This window comes from Polypterus senegalus, chromosome 8 (assembly GCF_016835505.1).
Source record: "Polypterus senegalus isolate Bchr_013 chromosome 8, ASM1683550v1, whole genome shotgun sequence".
Taxonomy (NCBI): Eukaryota; Metazoa; Chordata; class Cladistia; order Polypteriformes; family Polypteridae; genus Polypterus; species Polypterus senegalus.
Window position 1 is genome coordinate 121,061,695 of NC_053161.1, and position 25,233 is coordinate 121,086,927.

Consider the following 25,233-nt stretch of genomic DNA (forward strand, 5'->3'; position numbering starts at 1 on the left):
TACAGTTCTGGTAATACACACTACCACACAATGCCCAAAACCAAATCCTCAATCCCTTCTTCTTCTTTCTTTCGCCCTCACTCCTCTCCTCAGAAGCTCTGTCCACCTCCTCCCGACTCTGGCTCGTCTACTGGAGTGAGGAGTCCCCTTTTATAATGCCCCTGATGTGTTCCAGGTGCTCCATGATGGTCTTCTGGCAGCACTTCCTGGAGTGGCGGAAGTGCTGCCCTTGCACCCAGAAGCACTCTGGGCGTACTTAGATCTTGTTCTGGCAGCACTTCCTGTTGTGTCGGAAGTGCTGCAATCCAAGGCTTTGTAGCCATTTTCTGGGCACCCCCTGGCCGTGGCCACAGGCTCCAACAGGCTTGAGCTTCCAAGCTCTGCTCCCGTGGCCCCAAGGTTTACCAGGGCGGCTGCCCTCTCATGGCCCGGGGGAGGTATTGTCTCTCTCCCAGTCCTTTCAGGCGTCCCGGCTGGGTAGGGTCCCCAGCAATCCACCATAATATGTATAAGACTATGTACAGTATACATATATTGCGAATGCTAGGGGTTGCTGTTGCCCCATTAAACCCAACAGACAGACACTCCGCAGGACACCAGGTAAAAGCACCAAGAAGTATTTTTAATTGTTTTCTCCTTGCACAGTGCTCACTAAGCACCACAGCCACCATAACACAATCAAATAACATAATAATTATAATTTTCTTCTCCTCCACACTTCCCAGCAAGCTTCGTCCACCAACCACCCAACTCTGGCTCCTTGGCTGGGTCTTCAGCAGTCCTTTAAATAGTCCTTGACCCGGAAGTGCTTCTGTTCTTCCTCCCACCTGACTAACTAGCATTTCCTGGTGAGATGGAGAATTCCAGGCCTTTAATCAACCCGGAAGTACTTAGGGGCTTCTGTCCTCGTGACTTCCTAGTACTTCCGGGGTATAAGGGAAGCATGACTCCCCAGGACCTTTCACAGCACGCCCTGGCAGCACCCACAGTACTCAACAGGGCTGAGAAACAGAATTACAAGTCCCAGGATGGCCTGTGGGAATGCGTGGCACCGCTACACTCCAGGGGAGCTGTCATCTAGTGTTTTGGGTGAGGCAGTGTCCAAAAGTCATATATAAATAATTACTGTAAATAATTGCAAAAAAAGAAGTACTCATAAAAGACTGAGTCAAAATACAGATTGAGGAGGGGAGGGGAGATTTGCGATTTTATAGGTAGGGGAGAGGAAGAGGCAAGCTTCAGATGGAATGACATCAGCTGGAGGGCGTGATGAAGAAGAGCAAATGGGAGAAGTCTCAGTTGGCTTTTCCTTCTGGTGGTCTGTGAAGGAGAAAGAAAAGTCATTAGTACCACATATCAACCCCTGACTCTGTACTTTACTCCCAAATAGCCCTTGGACTGCCCCTGATGCACACGTGTGTGACAATATCACTTCGCTTGCCAACTCCCGGATATACAATTTAAAGAGATTGCTATTTTCATGGGAATTGTTACATGTGCATTATTTTCACTTTTACTTTAAAACTTCAGTAAAAACAATAATTGGAATTAACTTTTCTTCAAGATCGCATTGAATTTTGATTTTGTGTTTGGAGTTACATCGTGATAACGCAACGCATAACTGTCCGTTAGTGAATATCGTTTCTTTCTATCTAATAAATAAACCGACTTTTTTGAATGTTTGTCCCTGTGATTTGTTAATTGTCATAGGGAAAGCTATTCTAATGGGAAACTGTAAACGTTTTAATATGAATAGCATATCAAGATCTCCTTTGGTGTCTAATGTTATTTGCAGAATATGTACTACATTACCTTTCTTGTCGCCTTTTAAAATTTTACATGTTAGAATTGTTCGACCAATTTTCAAATCAACTAAACTTGTCCCATTGCATAGCCCATCACTCAGACATAAATTATGCAATAACATTACGATACATCCTTTTTTCTACAGTAATTCGGCCAGTGGAAGACTGGACTGTATTAAAGGTTGTAGATATTCTTTGGGATATAGTAAATTGATCTTTTCATCTTCCACACCATCACCACCAACTGCTTCCGCATAGTCTATTGATACACATTTAATCAATTTGCTGTGTATCGCGCCAAAGTTTTTGAACGTCTTTATGAAGTTCTACTTTGTCTTTTACTCTTTGTATTTTATTTCTGACCCCGATTGGACCTATGAATTTTTCAGTTTCATTTGGTCCGAGCTGATTATTACTTTCCTTATTTTCAGAATTTGCACATACATTATTATTGTTCTTTTTTGCTTTCTTTTCTCTCCAATGCTTTTGGGTCTCTTTTTGACATGCTGCTCTTTCTTCTTTGCTTAGTCTTTGACGTGTCATCAAGAACATATAACATTTATAAGAGCTGAGAGCACAGTAAGTGTGTCTGCCAAAAGCATTCCAACAACTGAGAGGTTAGATGACGTATGACGATGAAAGTATGACGTGACTTGACCATCTCGCGAGGCGTGAAAGTGTCTCTCTTCAAAAGATCACGTCTCATTGCAGGATAAAAAGTCTCGTCTCGTCCCAAGATTTTTTTTTATAATAGAGAAATATATATAAGTCTACTTTAAATAACCCATATGGACACAAACAGAAAAGTATGCAAAGACGGTGAAAAGATTCATTTGTCATCTACATTTTCTATCTGAAAAAAGAGTTAAAGGTTATTTCCATGTTCAAAAGGAAAGAAGGTTAAAGACACAATGATTTGGCTGTATAGCCTTCACTAAGTGTGTAAGAAAAGGAAAGAGAAGGTAACATATATAGGAGGGGAAGGAGGGAACAAATCCAGGGCAGAAGAAAGGAGAAAAGGTGAGAGTCAGAGAGAAAAAGCTGCCTTTGGAAAAGATTAAGGAAGTGGTTACAAAGGTATTAAGACATAGAGAAATATATGATCCCAGGGTCAGAATGAATTTAGTATCTTCTGTTTTTCTTTGAAAAGTGTCTTTGAAGTCCTAAGAAAGACCACAAACAGAGAGATAGGCTTTTTAAGGTCTCGGCTCACTTCACAAAGGAGACCCACATTCTCCACCAGGCACCTAACAGGAGTCACTTTATCAATTGCAAATATGTCACCTATAAAATCTTTGTAAATGGTCCGTCTAATAAATTCAGTATTAAGTAATGGACCTCTTGCCTATCTATCTATCTATCTATCTATCTATCTATCTATCTATCTATCTATCTATCTATCTATCTATCTATCTATCTATCTATCTATCTATCTATCTATCTATCATTTTTATTAGGTTCTCAAGCCTTATATAAATATAGCCAGATATAACATTTGTTATGTTTTCATACAGGTATATTTCATTACATTCATTGTACAAATACAGAAAGAAAATAAATGTACATACAGTAAGAGCTCAGCGTAACAATCTCTGAGCTAGAACTGACCAGCACTATTCTAGACTGAATATGTATATTCCTCAGCATAATCTGTTGTACTTTGTAGTTTATTTATATGGTCAACATATGCAGCCTCTGTCGAGGGTTAATCCGCGCCTTGTGCCGGTACTGCTAGGTTAGGTTCTTTAAACTCCAAACTTACATTAAGGTTATCTGAAATCTATTTAGTAAGTCCATGGATGAATGGATATATAGACATTTTAAATTAATATCATGCCTCATGAGCTTGTTTAAATTTTAGAAGATGCTCATACAATGTTAAGTCTGACTATTTCTGAATTTTTTGTAGTTTTGGCAATTTGAATTTTTTGTGCAGATTTGCTTTAGATGGATTATTATGGGTTAAATTTTTATGTTTTTGTAATGTTTGCCTCAAGCTTAGTTTCATCGGTTTTTATGTATTATAATTATGCATTTAATCCTGCTATCTCATTCAGTAATTGGGTCTTGTTTGATTCACTTTAACAATATATATTGGGGATGATTGCATTATTGTGGAGATTTTAGTTTTGCCAGTCTGGTTAGCATTTATTTTAAATTGATGCATTAATTCATCAGATTACATTTCTTCTTAAAAGAAAGTATCTCTTTCATGCACTGCATATGACTAAGTAGTTTAATCCAGACTCTATGTATGTGAAAAGGAGATTTCTGTTTTCATGCTTATGATCTTTGCCTTTAACATGCACAATGAAGATGACAACCTAAGGCTTATACTATCATAAGCCTGTAGAATATAGCCATCAAAGTTTGTTTTTTTTTTTTTTGTTCAGCTCCTTCTCATGTGTTTTTGCCTGCCCCAGTTTCTGCCTTGTCATTCTTTTTAGTACGGTGGAGATGTGCTCTTTGTCAAATGTCAAAAGCAGCTCAGGATTACCCTTTGAAATTATATTCATTCAGACTTGCTGGAGCCAAAATTAAAGAAATACAATGTTTCTTATTCTAATGAAACATGCTTTTTCTCCACTGTCTTCAAGGCTTTAGCCTTTGCTATTGTCATATGTTCTTTATTTGCTAAAGTTGTTCTTGAATGAATATCTAAGTATTGTGATTGATGATTTTTGTACTAGCAGCCTGTGTGGTACTCAGAGTCCATTGTGCTATGCATAAAAAATTGTTATTGTTAGTGTTTGCATCAAAACACAACTGAACAAAGTGATTACCACAACTGCTGGTTAAAGTAACCTTCAAAACACAAGTGTACCAAGAGATAACTGCAACTGCATTAAGCATTTATTTTTCTTTTCCTAATTACAGTGTTCTCATTGAATTTTTTCCTTTCTCAGACTGTGCCAAAACAGTTCTAATGTCCATCTCATGTTTCTATAGGCTTCCTGGACCCTCAAGGGTGCAAGCTGCGGGCAGCAGTACCAGTAAGGTTCAAGTAGCTTCCAACTTAAACAGGAGAAGTCAGAGCTTTAACAGCATCGACAAAAACAAGCCTCTACAGTATGCAGGCAGCACTGACAAAGGTAAGTAATGAAATACTGAGATTCAAGTGACTTGAGTTGGTACTGGTCATTGTACGCAGAGCTGGAATGGCCATACTGTGCAAATATAAAAGATCCCTCTCAGGTGTGGATACAAATCTGTTAGAAAAATCAATCAATAAGACTACATGTTTATTTAACTTTTGTTAAAGCGCATGCACATGACTTGCTCATGTTCACAGGCAGAGTTTCTTCTGAATCTCTATTACATCTGATTACATCTTGCCTGAAGAAAGGGCACGAGTTGCCCTGTAAGCCTGCATATTGTAATCTTTCTAGTTAGCCAATAAAAGGTTTCATTTTGCTTGACTTCTCACTACATCCATAATGGCTAATGCAGTACAACACCCTAGTACTTCTCATTCTCTATTATGACAGAATAAAAGATCGAAAAGTGCAGTTACAGTATGGCTGGGCACAGCATTCTACATTTTGATAATCCACTTTTCCTTGTGACTTGCCTAATAAAGAGTTTGTCACCACCCAGTCCAAACTGAAGATTGTATCACAAATAATAATATACAGTATTTGCTCTGACACATTTATCAGCTACAATGTTGCTTAATTTATGCTTCACATCCAATATCATCTCAGAAAGTATTGTAATGTAATTCATTCTGCTCCTCTTTGTTGTTTTCTTCAGAACTGCATCAGATTGCTGATAAGGGTCACATAGTAGAAACAAGACTTAAACTTCAGGGACAGTGGCAAAAGAAATAGTGAAGGCCAGGATGAAAAGAATTAATAAGCTGCAATTCTGTGCAAAGCATTTTTTTGCAAGTACTCTAACTGTAGCATTACTTGTAAATCAATTTCATCAGGTTTGAGGAATACATTTTGGCATATCTAACAACATTAATGCTATGGAAGAAGTTACTGTAATTTTAATTATTGTTTGATTATTTTGACATACTTGTTTTTTGTCAGAACTGTTTTTCTCTGTACTCCCATAACTTGTTTCTCCCTGTTTCAGAGAGAGTCACTTAAAAATATTGTAGCACATTATTTCTGATAAGTGCTTGCAGTTATTTATACGTTTTGCATAAAAGTAAGTATTTGACAAAACAAATTAAAACATCTACTAAGAAATAAAGCTTTGGGGACTTGGTTATGATAGATTCCAGTCAGGGCTTGGTAATTCACCAAGACTTTACTGTGTAATCACTGCATGGGTCAGAAAAGATGGACGGTGGACTCCAGAAGGCTTCTAGGGAAATGTAAACAATACAGGAACCAGGACCAAGTCTGAGCACAGTTCTTGGAACTAGTTGAAATATGGAACTAGATAATAACCATGGCAAAGTAGTGAAAATGATTGGAAAATGGAGTTGAGTGATGTGCCATTCTTGGTGAAGGCAAAAATAACAAATGTATTTGCATAAATGATGAGCAATGTCCCAAGAGCCAGTTTCTGTAGCCGAGGATCAGACTACCTAGGTCCCCGTCTTCGGCCACCACCCAACTCACACTGCACCCAACCTCCTTGGCCCCTCCCATAGGTGGTAAGCCCATGGGAAGGAGGACCCACATTATTTCTTCGGGCTGTGCCCGGCCGAGCCCCATGGGTGCAGGCCCGGCCACCAGGCGCTTGCCATCGAGCCCCACCTCCAGGCCTGGCTCGAGAGGGGGGCCCCGGTGACCTGCCTCTGGGCAAGGGAAAACGTTGTTCAATGTTTTTGCTTTTCATTGGAGGTTTGTTGAACCGCTCTTTGTCTCATCCATCACCTAGGACCAGTTTGCCTTGGGTGAGCCTACCAGGGGCATAAAGCCCCGGACAACATAGCTCCTAGGATCATTGTGACACGCAAACCCCTCCACCACGATAAGGTGATGGTTCAAGGAGGGGATGTTGTCCTGTTTGCTTCATCAGGCCGTGATCTTCAGCTCTCTTTGGAACGGTTTGCAGCTGAGTGTGAAACGGCTGGGATGAGAATCAGCACCTCCAAGTCCGAGACCATGGTCCTCAGCCGGAAAAGGGTGGAGTGCCTTCTCAGGGTTAGGGGAGAGATCCTGCCCCAAGTGGAGGAGTTCAAGTATCTCGGGGTCCTGTTCACGAGTGAGGGAAGAATGGAACGTGAGATCGACAGGTGGATCGGTGCGGCATCCGCAGTGATGCGGGCTCTGCATCGGTCTGTCGTGGTGAAAAAAGAGCTGAGCCGTAAGGCAAAGGTCTCAATTTACCAGTCGATCTATGTTCCTACCCTCACCTATGGTCATGAGCTATGGGTAGTGACCGAAAGAACAAGATCGCGAATACAAGCGGCTGAAATGAGTTTACTCAGCAGGGTGCCTGGGCTTTCCCTTAAAGATAGGGTGAGAAGCTCAGTCATCCGGGAGGGGTTCAGAGTAGAGCCGCTACTCCTCCACATTGAGAGGAGTCAGATGAGGTGGATCGGGCATCTGATCAGGATGCCTCCTGGACACCTCCCTGGTAAGGTGTTCCGGGCACGTCCAATCGGGAGGAGGCCCCGGGGAAGACCCAGGACACACTGGAGGGACTATGTCTCCCGGCTGGCCTGGGAACGCCTTGGGATTCTCCCGGAAGAGCTGGAAGAATTGGCTGGGGAGAGGGAAGTCTGGGCCTCTCTGCTTAAGCTGCTGCCCCCGCGACCCGATCCCGGATAAGCAGAAGAGGATGGATGGATGGATGGATGAGCAATGTAGGTTAATAAAATAAACTGTTAAGAAAATGTGAAAAAATGTAAAAGGTGGTGAGATAGTAGTAGAATGCAGGTCAGGTGGGTGCGTATGCACTGGTACAGTATGTTGCTGCACCCATCACATGATGAAACAATTCAGGATCCCCCCAGGCAGACACACATTACAGTCTCACCCTCCTGGAAATGACCATCTATCTGCTGTAACCAGGTGTTATGTGGGTGTCCCATTGCCTTGGCCTAGCTGCTCGGGCTGTCAAATGTGAGCTGGATCACCCTCTGGGAATTGTGCCACATGGCCGTAGTGCTGTAACTGCTCTCCCTCACAATGCAGGTAATGGGCCTCTTTTAGGACTCCGTGAGCAACCGCTCGTTAAATGACTCCTCTATTTGTCATTCTATTTAAATTTGGTTACATCCTAGTGATGCCGTCACCCACTGCAAGGCAACACCAGGATGCAACCAAATTTAAATGGAATGACGAAGAGAGGAGTCATTTAAACAGGCAAGGGATTCTATCCTGAAGACTAAGAAAGAGATGGTCAAAGCCAAATTGTACACTAGAACTATAGTAAAGAAAAAAGTCACAAAACATAAACTCCAATAAATAAATAATAAAGGCAAATACACATTTTTTTTATTGGAGTCTATCAATCTCAGATAATTTCTGTTCAGTTGTGTCAAACTTTAAACTGTCTCATAACTGAAATGATATATATAATTTCCAGGACCACTCTCCATTGTAAGCAGTAATGTGAAACAGCTACCATGAGACAAAATTTCTGAATTAATTAAACAAACTAATAATGATTTGAAAAATAATCAATATCTCTATGACCCTAAAAACAATCATTCACAAGGAAGAAACATGAGACAAATCAAAAATCAGGAAAAAAAAGGATAAAGAGAACCTTCAGGACATATAATGTTCATATACAGCTATCCAAAGAAAAAGCAAAAACCCTTCACTGAATTAAATTTTCATACCCATTTTATTTAATTCATTCATTTTAAACAGCTCTTATTTCTGTTTTTTTTTTTTAACCAATAAGTGCTCTAATGGCAGAAGGTATAAATGATCTCTTTAGTACAATATTTTAAATGCAGAATTCCATAACTTGCAAAATAAATTTTACAGCTAGGAGTGATAGCAAAGTCATTGAAGCTGTTCTAGAAATGTTGGATCACCCTCAATTACTCACTTCTGTGCTTTATTTGTGTACTTCACTTTAACTTTATAGAGACCGTGCATATTTACAAAAAACATTGATCAGACTAAAGAACAAAACACTCTGCAAAATACATATAGAACATTTTATAAAATACAAGTTAATATTAAAAGTATTCAATGTATGTAAAAAAAAAAAAAAAACCTTTGTTGGGCAAAATGAGAAAATCACATTTGATTATTAACTTGGATTCCCAAGAATGTATTTGACTATGATTCACTCAAAAAAGGTTTGTTTGATACAGTAACGCTTTTGTTTAGGTACTGCAAATATGCATCTACTCATTTACTGTTATGTAACAAAGACCGTTTTTTTAAAATAAATAATCACTGTGCTCGCGGCTTAGCAAGGGGGCGTGGTGGCCGTAGCAAGCCGCAGGCCGATCTGCGCTGTGGGTGTTTCTCACCTATTGCACAGGTGAGGGACTGCCCACATCCGTGATTGTTCCTGTGGCTAATGTGCTGTAGCTGTTATGTCCTATCTGCATATATATAGAAGCGCGAGTCAGTTAGGGAGGAACTAAAAGAGAACAAACAAGGAAGAGAGAGAAAGAAAGATGGAGGTGGCTGGAGAAAGCAGGAGAAAGAGAGAGATGGTGTGAGTGGGCGAGCAAACGACCGCTCGCTGGCGGCTGTATGGAAGCCGGGGTGTTAGGCTGACACCCAGAAGTCGATGTAGAAGTTGCTCCCACTGAGCGATCATGTAGCGGGAGTGACCAATGAAGAAGAGAGTGTCCGCATAAGGCCGGGATGGCAGCGGGAATCGAGAGGCTTGGAGGTGAAGTCCTTGGTGTGAGTGTCCTTGATGCTAAGGTCCCAAGTCTCGGGCCTGGGATGAGTGGCAGACCGAAACCAGGATCGAGAGGACTCCAGACCTGTGTGTGTGAGAGAAAGGGCAGCTACAGAGAGAGCATCTCGCCTGTTGCAAAGCTCAACTGGGAGAAGCAGGTGAGACGCTAGTGTAGAAGAGCACCGGGCTTACTTATATGAGAATGCTTCCAGCAACGGTTTTAACCTCTGGTTTTTAAAGGACTGTTTGTTTTTGTATTTTTAAACCTCCACATTTCTGTTAATGGATTATTTATTTGATGAAGACTTTGAAGCACTGCACTTTGTGGACACTTTGTTTTTGTTTTGTTGGATTTTAAATAAAAGCACTTTGCACCTTTTTTACATCATCCCCTTGCTCAAATGTTATTGTCTCACTGTCTAGCTCACCTCGGTTATAACTATCGATGGTGTTGGGTTCAAGGGCTCCCGAACAGCGATGGGAGCATGGAGCTGAACACACATCGTCACAGTCAGAAACTGCATGTTTGTGCTCCAGTTCTTTTGCATTGTTTTCAGAATTTTTTTTTCTTTTTATAAATTTGATTATTTTTATTATTATGAGGATGATATCATCATGCTACCATTTTGTGATCGACTTGCTTTATCTTTTGAATTTTAATTATTATGAGTTGGTGCAATGGTTTATTTCTTCCATTGCCCATTCTTTTATTCAATCTCATTTTTGGACACTTGCTTTCCTTATTTACCTGTTCATAATAATACTTGCTGGTAGTTATTCACAAGAAAATTGTTTGACAACACAATAGGGTTGAAATTAATCTACTAGGTCAACTGATGCTGGAGAAATAGTACTGAACACAACACCAAAACCAGGTGATCTTGCTCATAATCATTTCGCATGACCAAAGGAGTGCAATGAACCTTGCACATTTCAAGCAAGACTGTCATGACATTATTTTATAAAAGGCGATAGATCTCTGTTAATCATAACTGTTTGCTTTTCTTTAGTGCTATGATAATGTTTTGCCTGTTGGTTGGACATGCAACTAAGAATTCCACTGCAGCCTGAATAAGTGACAATTCTATTACTGCTACTGCTACTATTACTGCTACTATAGGGTAGCATGAATACCCCTTGTTAGGCATACTCTGTTAGGCACGTTGTGGCACCCACCACATGATGAACCACCTCATGATCACAAATTGGGACCCAAACACAGCCGTACAACAGGTGACACCCAGCACCACACTAATTTGAATGGAGTGGAACATTGTGAAGTTTTTTCCCTCCAACTTGCAGGCCTGGACGGAGCAATTGCAGGTCAAGGGCCCAAATGGAATGGAATGGAATCAACAATTTGGGCTGACTGGCGGTTCTAAACAAGTGAAACACATGATTGACTGGCACACAATCCAGTGTTGGTTCTTGCCTTGTGCTCAATGAAGATCGGTTATGCTCTGGAAAATGAGATAGGTCTCCCAGAAATGTGAACTAGATATACCAAGTCTGAGAAGTTGAGGTTACGTTAATATTTTTTATGCAGTGTGACAGTATACACTCACCTAAAGGATTATTAGGAACACCATACTAATACGGTGTTTGACCCCCTTTCGCCTTCAGAACTGCCTTAATTCTACTTAGCATTGATGCAACAAGGTGCTGAAAGCATTCTTTAGAAATGTTGGCCCATATTGATAGGATAGCATCTTGCAGTTGATGGAGATTTGTGGGATGCACATCCAGGGCACGAAGCTCCCGTTCCACCACATCCCAAAGATGCTCTATTGGGTTGAGATCTGGTGACTGTGGGGGCCATTTTAGTACAGTGAACTCATTGTCATGTTCAAGAAACCAATTTGAAATGATTCAAGCTTTGTGACATGGTGCATTATCCTGCTGGAAGTAGCCATCAGAGGATGGGTAAATGGTGGTCATGAAGGGATGGACATGGTCAGAAACAATGCTCAGGTAGCCCGTGGCATTTAAACGATGCCCAATTGGCACTAAGGGGCCTAAAGTGTGCCAAGAAAATATCCCCCACACCATTATACCACCACCACCAGCCTGCACAGTGGTAACAAGGCATGATGGATCCATGTTCTCATTCTGTTTACGCCAAATTCTGACTCTACCATTTGAATGTCTCAACAGAAATCGAGATTCATCAGACCAGGCAACATTTTTCCAGTCTTCAACTGTCCAATTTTGGTGAGCTTGTGCAAATTGTAGCCTCTTTTTCCTATTTGTAGTGGAGATGAGTGGTACCCGGTAGGGTCTTCTGCTGTTGTAGCCCATCCGCCTCAAGGTTGTGCGTGTTGTGGCTTCACAGATGCTTTGCTGCATACCTCAGTTGTAACAAGTGGTTATTTCAGTCAAAGTTGCTCTTCTATCAGCTTGAATCAGTCGGCCCATTCTCCTCTGACCTCTAGCATCAACAAGGCATTTTCGCCCACAGGACTGCCGCATACTGGATGTTTTTCCCTTTTCACATCATTCTTTGTAAACCCTAGAAATGGTTGTGCGTGAAAATCCCAGTAACTGAGCAGATTGTGAAATACTCAGACCGGCCCGTCTGGCACCAACAACCATGCCACGCCCAAAATTGCTCAAATCCCCTTTCTTTACCCATTCTGACATTCAGTTTGGAGTTCAGGAGATTGTCTTGACCAGGACCACACCCCTAAATGCATTGAAGCAACTGCCATGTGATTGGTTGATTAGATAATTGCATTAATGAGAAATTGAACAGGTGTTCCTAATAATCCTTTAGGTGAGTGTATGGTAGAGTAGCTATAACTATAAGTTTATACTGCAATAAATGTTCAAATACATTTGCTCCACTAGTGAAAAATAAAATGAAAAAAATAAAACTTTAAGAGGTTTGTTAATCCTCTGGCAGTTCATTAAAACTTGCTCAGCATTCTAGTTGAACAATTTAACATTTGGTTAAACACATTACTATGCCTGGATATTCATTATAATATGATGTATGTAAAATTTACTTTCATTTATTTATCCTATCCATATAAATTAATCAACGTTGCTTCAGATTATCTATTTGACAAGATGCGGATTCATGTTAAATTAAGCAACCCACAGCATGATGCCTTGCATGTTAAATATCTCTGCTGGTTGGACTCTTTATGGAAAATCTGCTAAATTGAAAACTGTCAATTAAATGATCACACATTGAACCTGAAAGATGAAATATATTTTTGCTGTTTAATTTTCTGCTGATTTTAGCTCCTGGAACAACTCTGGATACTAATTTTCATATTCTGAATCATGCTGCGCATAACTGCTGCTCTTTATGGATTTGATTTATATTCTATGCTTCAATACTTGTGTTCAAAATACAAGCCTTTTATACAGTGTAGGTAAGGATCTGCCTGAAAGGACAATGAGGATGTCCACCCAGGCTGTAAGAGACCTTATTTAGTTTGGACAATTAGGCTTTTATGTTGGTGCTGCATGTAAAGGACCAGAACTCAGTTCAAGGTTTGCCGTTAGCCACAGTTAGTGGCAAATCCAAACTTAATTACCTTACTTGGTCATATCTGGGAAGACCAGACAAATGTCAGAGCAGTATTACAAAATATAAAATTTTGCACAGAATGGAAAGTATTTAATTTTAAATGAAATATTTATATTCAGTTAAGATTAATTTGCAGTGGACATGAATATTTCCCCATCAGTTCATGTAACACCTCTTATCCCCACATGTCTGCCCTGATACATAGTTTAGCAAGAATAATTAGAACTATTTAGTATTTGCTCAGTTCCAGTTATTGAGAAATCTAAAGCATAACCTAGCATTCTCAAAGCAACTTAATCCAAGCCATGGATGCAGAGGGCTGAAGTCTTTTTCAGTAGCACTGGGCGCAAAACTGGGTGGAGTGGTGGCTCTGAGGCAAGGGATCTGGACTGGTAATCGGAAGGTTGCCAGTTCAGATCCCATAAATGGCAAAATGTGACCATCCTGGATATGATGTTATGCATCCAGTGCTGCAAGTAGGCCCTCCAACCTGCAGGGAAAAACCTGGGGGTTGGTGGCAGAATTGGCACTACAGCCACCATAAAAAACCTCGCTGTTCCACTCCATCTGAACTAGTGTGGTGCTGAGGTGTCACCGGTTGCATGGCTGCATTTGGGTCCTAATCTGGGATCATGAGTTGGTTTGTCAAGTGGTGGGTGCGGCATTGCACTGCATCAGTGCATGCTTCTAACCCCTGGGTGCAAAACAAGACGCAGCCTCAGACAAGAGTTTAGGCCATTGCTGGGTCCACTCATGCAAACATAAATGATGCCAGTTATGAAGGAGGAAATCCGGAGTACCCAGAGGAAAACCTAACCTATGCAAATACTGGTAGAATGTACTTACTCGACACAAACTAAAGCTTTGCAAAAATTCAAACCCAAAATGCTTGAAGAAGCAGAATTAACCATTGCACACTATTAAACTGATGAATGCAACTTGAGTTTTGAATCACTAAATGAAACAGTGTCTGGTGTAAATTACATACAATATGTTGAGAGTAACGATTATTACAAGGCTGACAATGAAAATGCTATCAAAGATAATTTAACGCAGTTAACCACTATTTTTGCAATCTCATGGCTGACCTGCAGAATCCACTGGTTAAGATATTTAAGTGGCATGCATTTTTTTCTGTTGATTTGTCCAATTTACTGTTTGCAACTAAGATCTGACATAACACCCCAGACAACTTATCCAACACATTACAGGACATAAGACTTCCTTGAAGACTCATTGATACAGCCCAATCTATTCTGTTGTTCAGCTGCTCAAGACTCCACTACATCCACTTCTTCCACTATAGTGGTGACATATTTCAGAGGCTCCTTGATATGACAGAAGTCCACCACCATCACTAAAGCCTCTTGGTAATTATTTGAGTCGTCAGAGAACTTCTATAGTTTACATTCATTATAATTTGCTAAAAACTGATAGTGTAGAGAGTGAAGTGTTAAGCCTAGTTTATACTTGCCGTGTCCACATTGGTCAAAAATGACATCAGATTTGGAGGTTTGTTTTCACTAATTTTTTTTTTTTTAAGTACATGATGTAGTGGCCATGTATCCAAAATGGTGAATTTCAAGGAGAGTTTGCATGCATGGGTGCTAGAATGATAACCAAAGGGCTGATTATTACAAAACAGGTCAGCAAAATGCTAGAAAAGCATGCACAAAAATTTGAAATGCATCTGCTCATCACATAGGTCCCCCAACATGACTAGATTAACCATTGAGCAAAATAAGTACATGCTTAGAGCATCAAGGTGGGGGTGGGCACCACAGAAATTTTCCATTGCTGGATTTATCATGAACCATATGGTGCAAAACTGCAAATGGTGCAGCTGACCCAGGTTCCACAAAAAGGGGCTCCCACATTAAATGAAAAAATACATACATATTTATACTGTATATAAAATAATAATAATAAAATAGTAATAGAGTTTAATGATACATATTAATCTTGGGAATACAACAAAATTAGAATCTGGAAACTGACACATTGTCCACCAAGGCTCATGTGACTGTTTGTCTTTGTCTCAGTCATGTTTTCAGCTGTCCCGTTCAGTCATCCAGTAATGCTGAACTTTACAAAATATTTGTAGAAGACAATATTGAATGTGCCTTTCCAAATGTAGCCATTTACTTTCATATGTTTTTAAGATTAATGGTCACAAACTGCTCAACTGAACATACATTTTCTCAGTTGACATATATTAAAAATCCTTTTGTAACATCAATGAAACAAGGTACCTTATCTCTACTAAATACTGAAACAGATGTGTTACGTTAAGATTAGTTTTGAGGATCTGATTAAAGACTTTGCAATAAGAAAAAGTAAGTGAAAACTTTTCTAACTTAAATAATAAATTAGAAGCTTTCAAAAATAAACATTATTTTCCATCCTACTGTAACTTTGTTTCATTTGAAAAAATAACATTTTATTTTATATTTATTATTGTTTATATTTTGAATTAAATATATATGGAAGGCACCAAAATCTTTTAAGTGCTTAAAGGTCTTAATCCAGCCCTGTCTGCAATTCACAAGAGTATTACATTTACCCTTCCTTAACCACTTTTGGCCAATAAGTCTGATTCTGCACCTTCTCCTCTTCTTCCTCTTAAAATTAATAATAGCAGGCACAACTCTTCCTTCATCAGCTGAGTCTCCCATCTTCTGCTGTGATATTATTAGCTATGTGACACTGACCAAACACAGTCACATATTGGCTAAGAGACTATCAACACAGCAATCAAATGAGCCACAACAAGTTTCAGTTGCTGACCACGCATGCACGTGGCAATGCAGTCTGCACACTGGCTTCATGAGGAAAGTATAAGCCAGGTTTTAAGAGGACCGGACAGTTTCCTAGATTGTCCAGTTTTACTATTCCTCTTTAACCCTACTATTACCCTAGGGTCGGTACTGACCCGTTTTCAAGTTTTAAATGCATAAAAGTACCACATACATTTTGTTTACTGCATCAAGGCTTTTTCTATTTTTCTGAAACTTCCATTTAAACAAAAAAAAAAAAAAAAAAAAGGTAAATTATTTCTCTAATCAGAAATTCACTGCCTGTGGTCTTACCAGGTCGGCCACGACCCAGGGTACAATAAGAGATCATAAAACAATAAATACTGGCCAAACTTAAGTTCCAGTATAAACACACTCTCAGCTCACTCTGGCCCCCCCCCACACCCCCACACAACTCTGTCAGGTAGCAGGCCTCTCCCATCCCCCGAGCTGTAGTCAGGGGCTTATCTCTTCACACCTCCCCCGAGTAAAAAAACAGAGACAGCCCAGACAAAACAGACCCAGACCAGTTCAGTTTGGTGATTGTGACTGGAGAGAAAGCATCTAATTTGCAGAGGTAAAAATGGCCAGATTCACAGCACTCCAAGCTCTGGATCATATCCTAGCTGAAGGACAAGTTACAGAGTGGCACAGCGACACTGATGAGGTGGACTCAGAGGAGGAAGACATTGTGGAGTGTCAGTCAGAAGACACAGACACAGAGTCTGAGGAGGAGATCACCTCTGAAGCAGTTTCCCCACCAGCTGAAGTACTACAGTCCAAGAATGGCAGCATCTCCTGGAGGTTAGTACCACCTGACGAGACTCGAGGACAACTGGCAGGGCAGCTGCTGAAAATATCATCAGAATGACTCCTGGGGTCACAAGGTTTGCCATAACAAGGATAAGTGACATCAAAACAAGTTTTGAACAGTTCATGCCATCATCGCTGAAGAAAATAATACTTGACATGACAAACCTAGAAGGACAAAAAGTCTACGGAGACACATGGATTGACTTTGATGAAGAATTCCTGGATGCTTATATTGGAATTCTTCTTCTTGCTGGAGTATACCGATCCAGCAATGGGGCCCCAGCCAGTCTCTGGGACACAGCAACAGGCAGAAATATTTTTCGGGCCACGATGTCACTGAAGAGCTTCCACATGATCTCGAGAGTCCTCAGGTTTGACAACCGAGACATGAGAGCAAGACGTGACAAGCTTGCTCCCATAAGGGATGTCTGGGAGAGATGGGTGCAGCGCCTGCCTTTGATGTTCAATCCAGGAGTGGTCAGCAGGAAGACGAAGAGCTTCAGCACCAGCATCCTTCCCTTTAGCCAGCCCTGCCACAGCCACAGACCAAGACCCAGAGAGGCTGCCGGATTCCAAAAGAAAGCGCTGTCAGGTCTACCCAAGCAGCAAGGACAGAAAAACCAATTCCATGTGTGCCAAATGCAAGAAATATATTTGCAAAGAGCACACTAAAAATGTCACTTACTGTCCTACTTGCACATAGTGTAAACATACAGTAGCAATCCTGCTCCTGGAGAGCTACCACCCTACCACCGTACTACTAATTCTATTGGTTTGATTGTTTGTTTGATCTACATTTTGTAATTTATTTTGTCTTGCTTGTTTGGCTTTGTCTTTGTAATTGAATTAAAGTTCAACTTTTGGAAAAAAAATACTTTTTTTGCCTTCTTCTTGAAGTAAATATATATGGGTCAAAACCGACCCTAACACCACAGATGTTACTAATATTAATAATATTGATATTGATAGTAATATTATTAAAATAAAAAATTGTAATTTTTTTTTACAGTTGTGTTCTAATACCCCTCAGTAATAGTCAGGTAACATATAAACCTTTGATTTATTTGTATAATTCTCCTGAGGTTTATTTTACCAATTTTTTTGGACTGGGCCGTTTTATTGACATCATACGTCTCATCTTCAGAGGGCCACACCAAAAATTTTAAAACCAAATTTTAAAATCTTTTCATGGATAAGGAAGCCTAACAAGGTAACCGAGAGGTAAGGAAACAAACTGGATGATAAAAAAATGTTTGAGGGTTGAGGGAGGCTGATTTAGGACACGGGTCGGCACCGACCCGCCCAAGATAACAGATGGGTGGAAATGCTAGGATAATAGTAGGGTTAAAACACAATCCAAGATCCTCGCAAATTGTTTTCCTGACACTTATGTAATCCATGATCAAGGGCATTGTGAGATCTTCTTCCTGCATCACTTTTAGCTTATTCTTCTGACTTGCTATTTTCCAAGGCACTGGAGAAATCAAAACAACAACAACAACATTTATTTATATAGCACATTTTCATACAAAAAGTAGCTCAAAGTGCTTTACATAATGAAGAACAGAAGAATAAAAGACACAGTTAGAAAATAAAATAAGTCCACATTAATTAACATAGAATAAGAATAAGGTCCGATGGCCAGGGTAGACAGAAAAAACAAAAAAAAACTCCAGACGGCTGGAGAAATAAAATAAAATAAAATCTGCAGGGATTCCAGACCATGAGACCGCCCAGTCCCCTCTGGGCAATTAGGGCATGATCAAAAGGCATCAGCATGATGTTGACCACCGTGCCAGCTTTGTCCAGGTAGAAGTAAGCTCTGTGAAGTATAAAGAACAAAGAATCTTCTTCCACTTCATGTTCCTTATAAGGTAGCTATAATGAATCATGGTGGTCTACATGCAGGGAATGTATTTATTTCAGGAATAACTCCCACAAGTCTATTGGTGTGTGATGCAAGATCCCCTTTTGTATACTTGTACAGAATACTGGTACTGTATATATTTTTGGCTGTGAAACTGTGGAGGATGTCTTTCATAGCTGTGTCTCCACTACACATTCAGAGAAGGTGAATAGGTGCTGAAGGACCATTCAAAGCTCTCTGGAAAATGCCTGGAAAACCTTTGGGTTCCCCCAGGCTCTCGAGCTAAGAGACGAGAAAGCAGCAGTAATAACTAATGTTGATTTAAATGAAACAAAGTAAATTCTGACAATAAAAGCAAATGAATGTTGCTTCACCTAAAATAAAATGGTTAATTGATGTTAATATTTTGTTTCAATTTAAGAAGTATAAAAGCTTCTAGAGTGTTAATAACTTTCTATAAACTGTATTAGCAAAAGATGCTTACATGCATAATTTCCCTTTGGGTGTTTAACACTGATTCTTATTGTGCTTCTTTTTTTTTTTTGTTCAGGACTTTATCAGGGTTTTGAAGCTTTATCTGCGAGTGTAAGATATATTATTCTAGAGTTCATTAGAAGACCTGCTTTCTTAGCTGAACTGACATTTTATTTTCACTACAAAACGCAAGCCTAGCTGACAAGGTAACCATGGCAACCACACCAGAGTTTCATCAGTGCCAAGCAAGCTCAAAAGATCCCTTCAAGGCTACGTTTATCTTTAAAAATGTAGTTAATTATGTTCTAAAATGTTTTTTTTCTGAAAAGATGGCTTATGTTTCTTCTTGGCACAGTGGTTAGCACTGCTCTAGTGTACCTGGGTTTAAAATCTGGACTTTCTATGAGCACTCTGTAAGTTCTCCTTGTGCATACAAGAGCTTTTTCTCCAGGTTATTCAATTAACCTCCCACATCCCAAAGATGAACTTGTTAGGCATAAATTGGACCTCTGTATATAAATGTGCTCAGCTATAGACTGGCCCAATGTTTATAGTGGTTTCCTCATGTTTACTGGATGCCTCCAAGATGGGATCTATCTCATATGACTGTGAGGCTGTTTGAATTTACAAGTCCCTTTAGAGGATGGCACAGCCACAATAGCACTTTAGTGCTAGTGACATTTATTTCCAAAGGTGTTCAAAACAAATTAAAAATAGCATAACATGCAGATATTTTCATTAATAAATCTATATGCTGTCCCTTCTACTCAAAGTAGTTAAATATGCAATTATCCTATTCATACTCTTATTGTTTACTACCCAAATGTTGTGCCTGAGCTACATATATACCTGTAGCTCTGCCTACAAGAGTATACCGTTAACCTCATATACAAAGGTTTTTCCTTTCTTTACAGTCACTAATTAATCATGTCAAAGCAACATACCAAAAAAATGTACCCAATAAACTCCCAAAATCAGTTAAACAAAAACCACCCTGCATTAAATATTGCGTTATTATTATCAAAGCATGTAACAGTATATTCCCAAAAAAGCACCACAGAGCATGTGTAGCTCAGAATAAGCACTTCAGAGCCAGCCTGGAAACTTGGCTTCAGTTTCGACCAATTTATGATCTAAAGATAAACCGGGAAACAGGAAGAATGGGAGTCAGGAACAGAAAAGAAAAACAAACATAAGTATAGATAAGTACAAATATTTTTTACAAAATATGTTATCTGTAAAAGAAAGAAATAAGAAACAAAGAAGAAAAAATCTCACTAAGATATGCAAAGTCTACTGCATTTTTACCCAGAGTAAAATGAATAGAATACATGAACTATCATTTCCAAGTGTGCACCCACAGCGTTAGACTAGGCTAAAATGAATAACTGAAATTAAAGTAAATTATAAAATATCTATAAGTTAATGCATATTGAGGCCTGTGATGGAGGCTTATGTCTCTGTGACTGTGAGCTAGATAAAGTGTGTTGGAAAATATGATGTTGGATGAATGGTAGTTTTCCATGATTTTTAAAATGTAAGAACAAAGTTTGACAAAGGAGAAGAGACCATTTGTTCCACCAAGCTTGCCTTGTTAGATAATTGTTGTTCCAAAATCTTATTCAGTGGTAAGTGCACTTCTGTTCAAGTTTGATTGGTGTCCTCAGCAAGGTTTGGTGTTTGTATTCCCATTCAATTTAATTGAAACTGTGGAGCAATCTCATTATATTATGCTGTCAGTTTATTGGAGAAAGAAACAGTGCAGAGTTTATATTTTTTCTTTAAGGGGCAGGTGCTGTAGAGGATTACCCAGTTGTCAAGTGGGTGGCCAATGTTGAAACTGGCTCTGAAATGACACATCACAGGGAAGGGACCAGGATAAGGCCATGAAGAGGAAGGATAATTCAGATTTTGAATTAGAAAACATCACTACATGCAACTCTAAGGCTTGCATCACCAATAGACAAAAATCTCTAGAATACTTGTTGCCAGGGGAGAAAAAAATATCTGAGGACATCCAAGAGACAATGAAAACATAGAAAGTTGGAAAACACATTATCCTGAGTTGAGATAAATGGAACCATATTGCCTTTGAATTGTGGAGTCTAGAAACTCTGGCTGAAGGTTAACTGTAACTCTCTGATCACTTAAATGTCAATACATGGCCACAAGCTGGAAGTGTGGAAACTTTTATGTCTGTTTTAATAAAAGTAGAAACAGCAAATGTCAGTTCCTTAAAGATATTGTATTTTTAAGACTATTGAAAACTGAGGTGTGCAGAGATATTTGGAGCTGGTAAAGGTAACTATAGCCTGGTGATTCTTTAACTTAAAGATGTGCAAATCCTTGAACTTGATCTAACTTTTGGTCCTGGCTAGATATATGAAAAGGCCATATAATGGCAAGCTCTCCTATTACAGCACTATATAATTATTATAACCTGTGCTGGAAAAACTAAAATTAGACGGATGGGCAGATAATACAGAATCAGCTAAATTGTTAGAAAGGGACTTGGACAGTATATAGGCTTTAGCAGATTTGTGGAAGATAAAATTTAATGTAAGTAAAGTTGTTAAAGAGGAATACACAATGGGTGGTCCGAAACTTGAACATACATTTAAACTGACATGGTGTGGCGACAAGATCAGCAACTGTAATGGGCAAGTCTGACATGCCCCACACCTATACATCACATAATGAGACATTGACTTAACAGATCATGCCTCCTTCTTCCTTTTATAACCTCTGCAATTGAACAGTTTGGTAAATATTCTGTTATTTGTTCAACTTTAATAAAAGAGAGTTGTTTCCCATAAATCCAGCTGCTAACATCTGTGTCACCTATTCCCACACTTATGTAGATGTATTCTTCATTACACTTACGAATTGAATTGTCCTTTACTTTTTCTATTGCTCCCTGGTCTGTTGTTACATTCCTCTTGTAATTTTCTAGTTTTAGCAGCAACCCCCTGGTTAGATGGACTCTTGGGATATGGTCTCAATTTAGGAATATTTTGGAATTCAGTCCTTCAGTATGTTTGCTCCTCTCCGGACAAACCATTTGTTTCCTCCATCTGTTGTAGATCAGATATTTCCCCTCCAGTACAGGCGGTGTATTCCTGTAGGGATCTATTGATGGATGTTCCGCTCCACAGGTATTACAGAAATATCAATGGCCAAAATCACACTGCTTTCACTACCTTCAATAAAGTCCGGAATTACCTGAACTGCTTCCGTTAAAAGCTACAGATTGGAAAAGAAAAAGTATACAGTATTTCCTAAATAATTCAACTGCTTTTGACTTTCCTTTACACAAAATCTCAAAATTTTAATTCAATAGTTTGGTAGATGTTGACCTGAAGACTTTTTGTTACTTTACACCGCAAAGTTCTCTTGGGTAGATTTTTTGCAGGTATAGAACTTCAACCACCAGGGTTTGGCAATGTGCATTGTAGTGTTTTGTTATCACACTAATAAATTTGTCATTTCCCAAATTTTTCTTCATAATTTTTTCTTACCATGGTCCAAAATTCTTCCATTTCAAAGGAGGATGAGCATTTCTTTATTTATTTATATCGCTTAATGGAGGCTTGTATGGAAGTGCTTCTTTTTTAACCAACATATTTTCTGATTTTCTGAGGAGAAACAAAAATTAATTTCCCTCTTTTTAAATTTAAATAAAACTAAATAAATAATTAAAACTCTTGGCCAATTTCTTTCTTTTTTTCTTTCAAAACAAGTGGTTTAACTGAGTTGTAGTTCGCAGAGGACAGTCAGCCAAAAGACAGAAGAGTATTTATTAAAGTAACTTATATAAGACATTACTGTGCCATAAGCACATCATAAAAATGAACGCATAAAGCAATAATCAATAATGGGACACACTCTCTGTCATGTAATTACTAATATGAATATTCTGGCTATTGACATCTGGGACATCTAGTGAAAGGTTTTGAATCTGTATAATCTTTGCAGTATTCTAACCAGCCACCATGTTTATGGTTCACAGAACTTCTTTAAATAGGATTATGAAAGCTGTTTCTAAATTATCAGTGTTCTTCTTAACAATAAGTGAGACAAGATGTTGCACTGCTTATTTGTCATAATTTTAGCTTTCTTCACAAAAATATTTCACATACTTAAGAGACATTTAAAAAGCAGCTCAAGCAGAACCCAAAGGTAACCATAACAACATTTATTTGACAAACCACAAAGGCCAGGGATGAATAGCAGGGATCCCCAAGGCCTCAAATACTACATGAATTATGTTGCATTTTCTACTGTTGAAGGTCAATGATTTTCACAAACCAGCAATTGTACACACATACCCACAAACCCCCACAACCACCACCACCTCACTGAGACAATTTAAAGCTACCAATTACCTGAAAGAAATGTTTGAGCTTTTGTCTTTCAAGTCATATTTCATCTTTTTCTGTTAAAAAAAGAATTTATTCATCTTCTGTTATACTTTTGTCCACCCACCTAACATTTTGGCAAATCAAATAACTGTTTGAAACTGGCGTTTGATTTTCATGTTGTACTGAGGGTCAGGTTTATTATTTTCCCTTTTTCTATAATGTCATCTGTAGCCCATCAGTTAAATGAGACATTCTGAAAGGCGTAAAAGACAAGGTTTGGGGTGATCACAAGGATTCCAATTGCAAAAATTGGAAAATGGGAAAAAGCCTGTGAAAGATGTAAGGAATGAGCTTTAAATCATCTGTTGGGTTTTATGAATATTGAATGATTTTATTGAAATTGATTTAAAGTCACGTATAGGTCTGAGTGAGACAATTCTTTATATGATGTGCAGTGCCTTGGAAGGTACAACACACTGCCTGCTCTCAATTTCTAAAGTGGACTTTTTCTTATTTGTTGGCACTGCCAATGCAAGTTGTGTTAGTCTCGCGTCTTTAACAGTCCTGTTGCATTTGGATGACCATTTTAGTGTCTTGATAGCAATAATTAAATATACATACTGTAGACCAAGCAATATGAAGACCTATGCTGGAAATACACTTATAAGATGTTGTAGCTTTTATTATTGAAAAGGAGAATTTAGGGTTAGGAATAAGATCAGTATGTAATATTGATTATTATATTATGATTGGAGTGTTGAAAGCTTCTGACTTGTAATCAGCAAGTGAGGAGAGTCCCTTGCTTCTCCTGATTTCAGTATCTACAAGTTTAGTTCTTTTTACAATAGTTTTCACTTATCTGCCAAAATATATTAAATCTTTATGCATGATATTGTCAGCTGTTTCTGAATATAGAAATACAGTATGAACCAAGAAAAAATCTAGTGAAGCTGGTATTGTGTTAGGACACTAAAAAGACAAAATAATAATAGCATACAAACAAATGATCAAAATAAAGAAACTGAGTAAAACTAAGGAAATACATAATTAAAACAGAATCTGCACTTTGGTCCTGAAAGATCTTAGGAGATCATAAGGCTGGCCTTATGAGTTGGTATCATTTAGGTGGCCTGACTTCATTGTGTTTGTGGCTTGAGTTCCCCTTTGATGCTCTGCTCCTTCTTATGTTATCTTGTTTGTATTCACTTTACGAATGAATCTGTTTCCTTATTCCATTGCAAGTCATGTAATCGAAAGCACATTCTGTTGCTAACAAAAAAGCAAAAGCAGAAAGTGACAGTGTTATTTATTACATCACCACCAAGATGTTAAAAATAACGTGAAAAATTAATCACATTTCTAAAATAATCCCTCCTTCCCATTTGAGAAAAGTCTTTATGTCATCCTTGACAATGAAATGACTCCGTTTAATCTGTCAAATATTTAGAAACATTTTGATATACCATTCTTATCTGCCCCCCCCAGCTTATAAAAAGTATTTGCATAACATGTTTAACGTTATCTGCAGAAGTTCCGTTTTTCCTCATCGATCTTCCAGGAAAATCAATATACTATATTTTCCATAAATGTTTTTACTAAAATTCCAACACATCAAAATTACCAGAAATGCATAAACACTTAAGGTGTTTGAAATCCTCCAGTTCAGAATTTTGTTTAAGATTGATATTTATACCTTTAATGCTCTGAAGTACTTTTATATGATATATGATGCTTTTATATGCTTAGCATATACTGCAAAACCTAGAGGGCCAAAAGGGCCCAGACTAATCTAAGC

The 25,233-nt window shown here is 38.8% G+C and overlaps 1 protein-coding gene across 8 annotated transcripts in view; it reads left to right on the top strand.

Annotated features, from left to right (window-relative positions):
* The window catches only part of nav3 (neuron navigator 3), a 544,841-nt gene that overhangs the window by 286,757 nt on the left and 232,851 nt on the right, over positions 1-25,233 (top strand). For all 8 annotated transcript variants that reach the window (XM_039761717.1, XM_039761722.1, XM_039761719.1 and 5 more), the window contains one exon: positions 4,755-4,897. In XM_039761717.1, the coding sequence (XP_039617651.1) occupies positions 4,755-4,897 (143 nt within the window). The remainder of the gene's footprint in view (positions 1-4,754; positions 4,898-25,233) is intronic.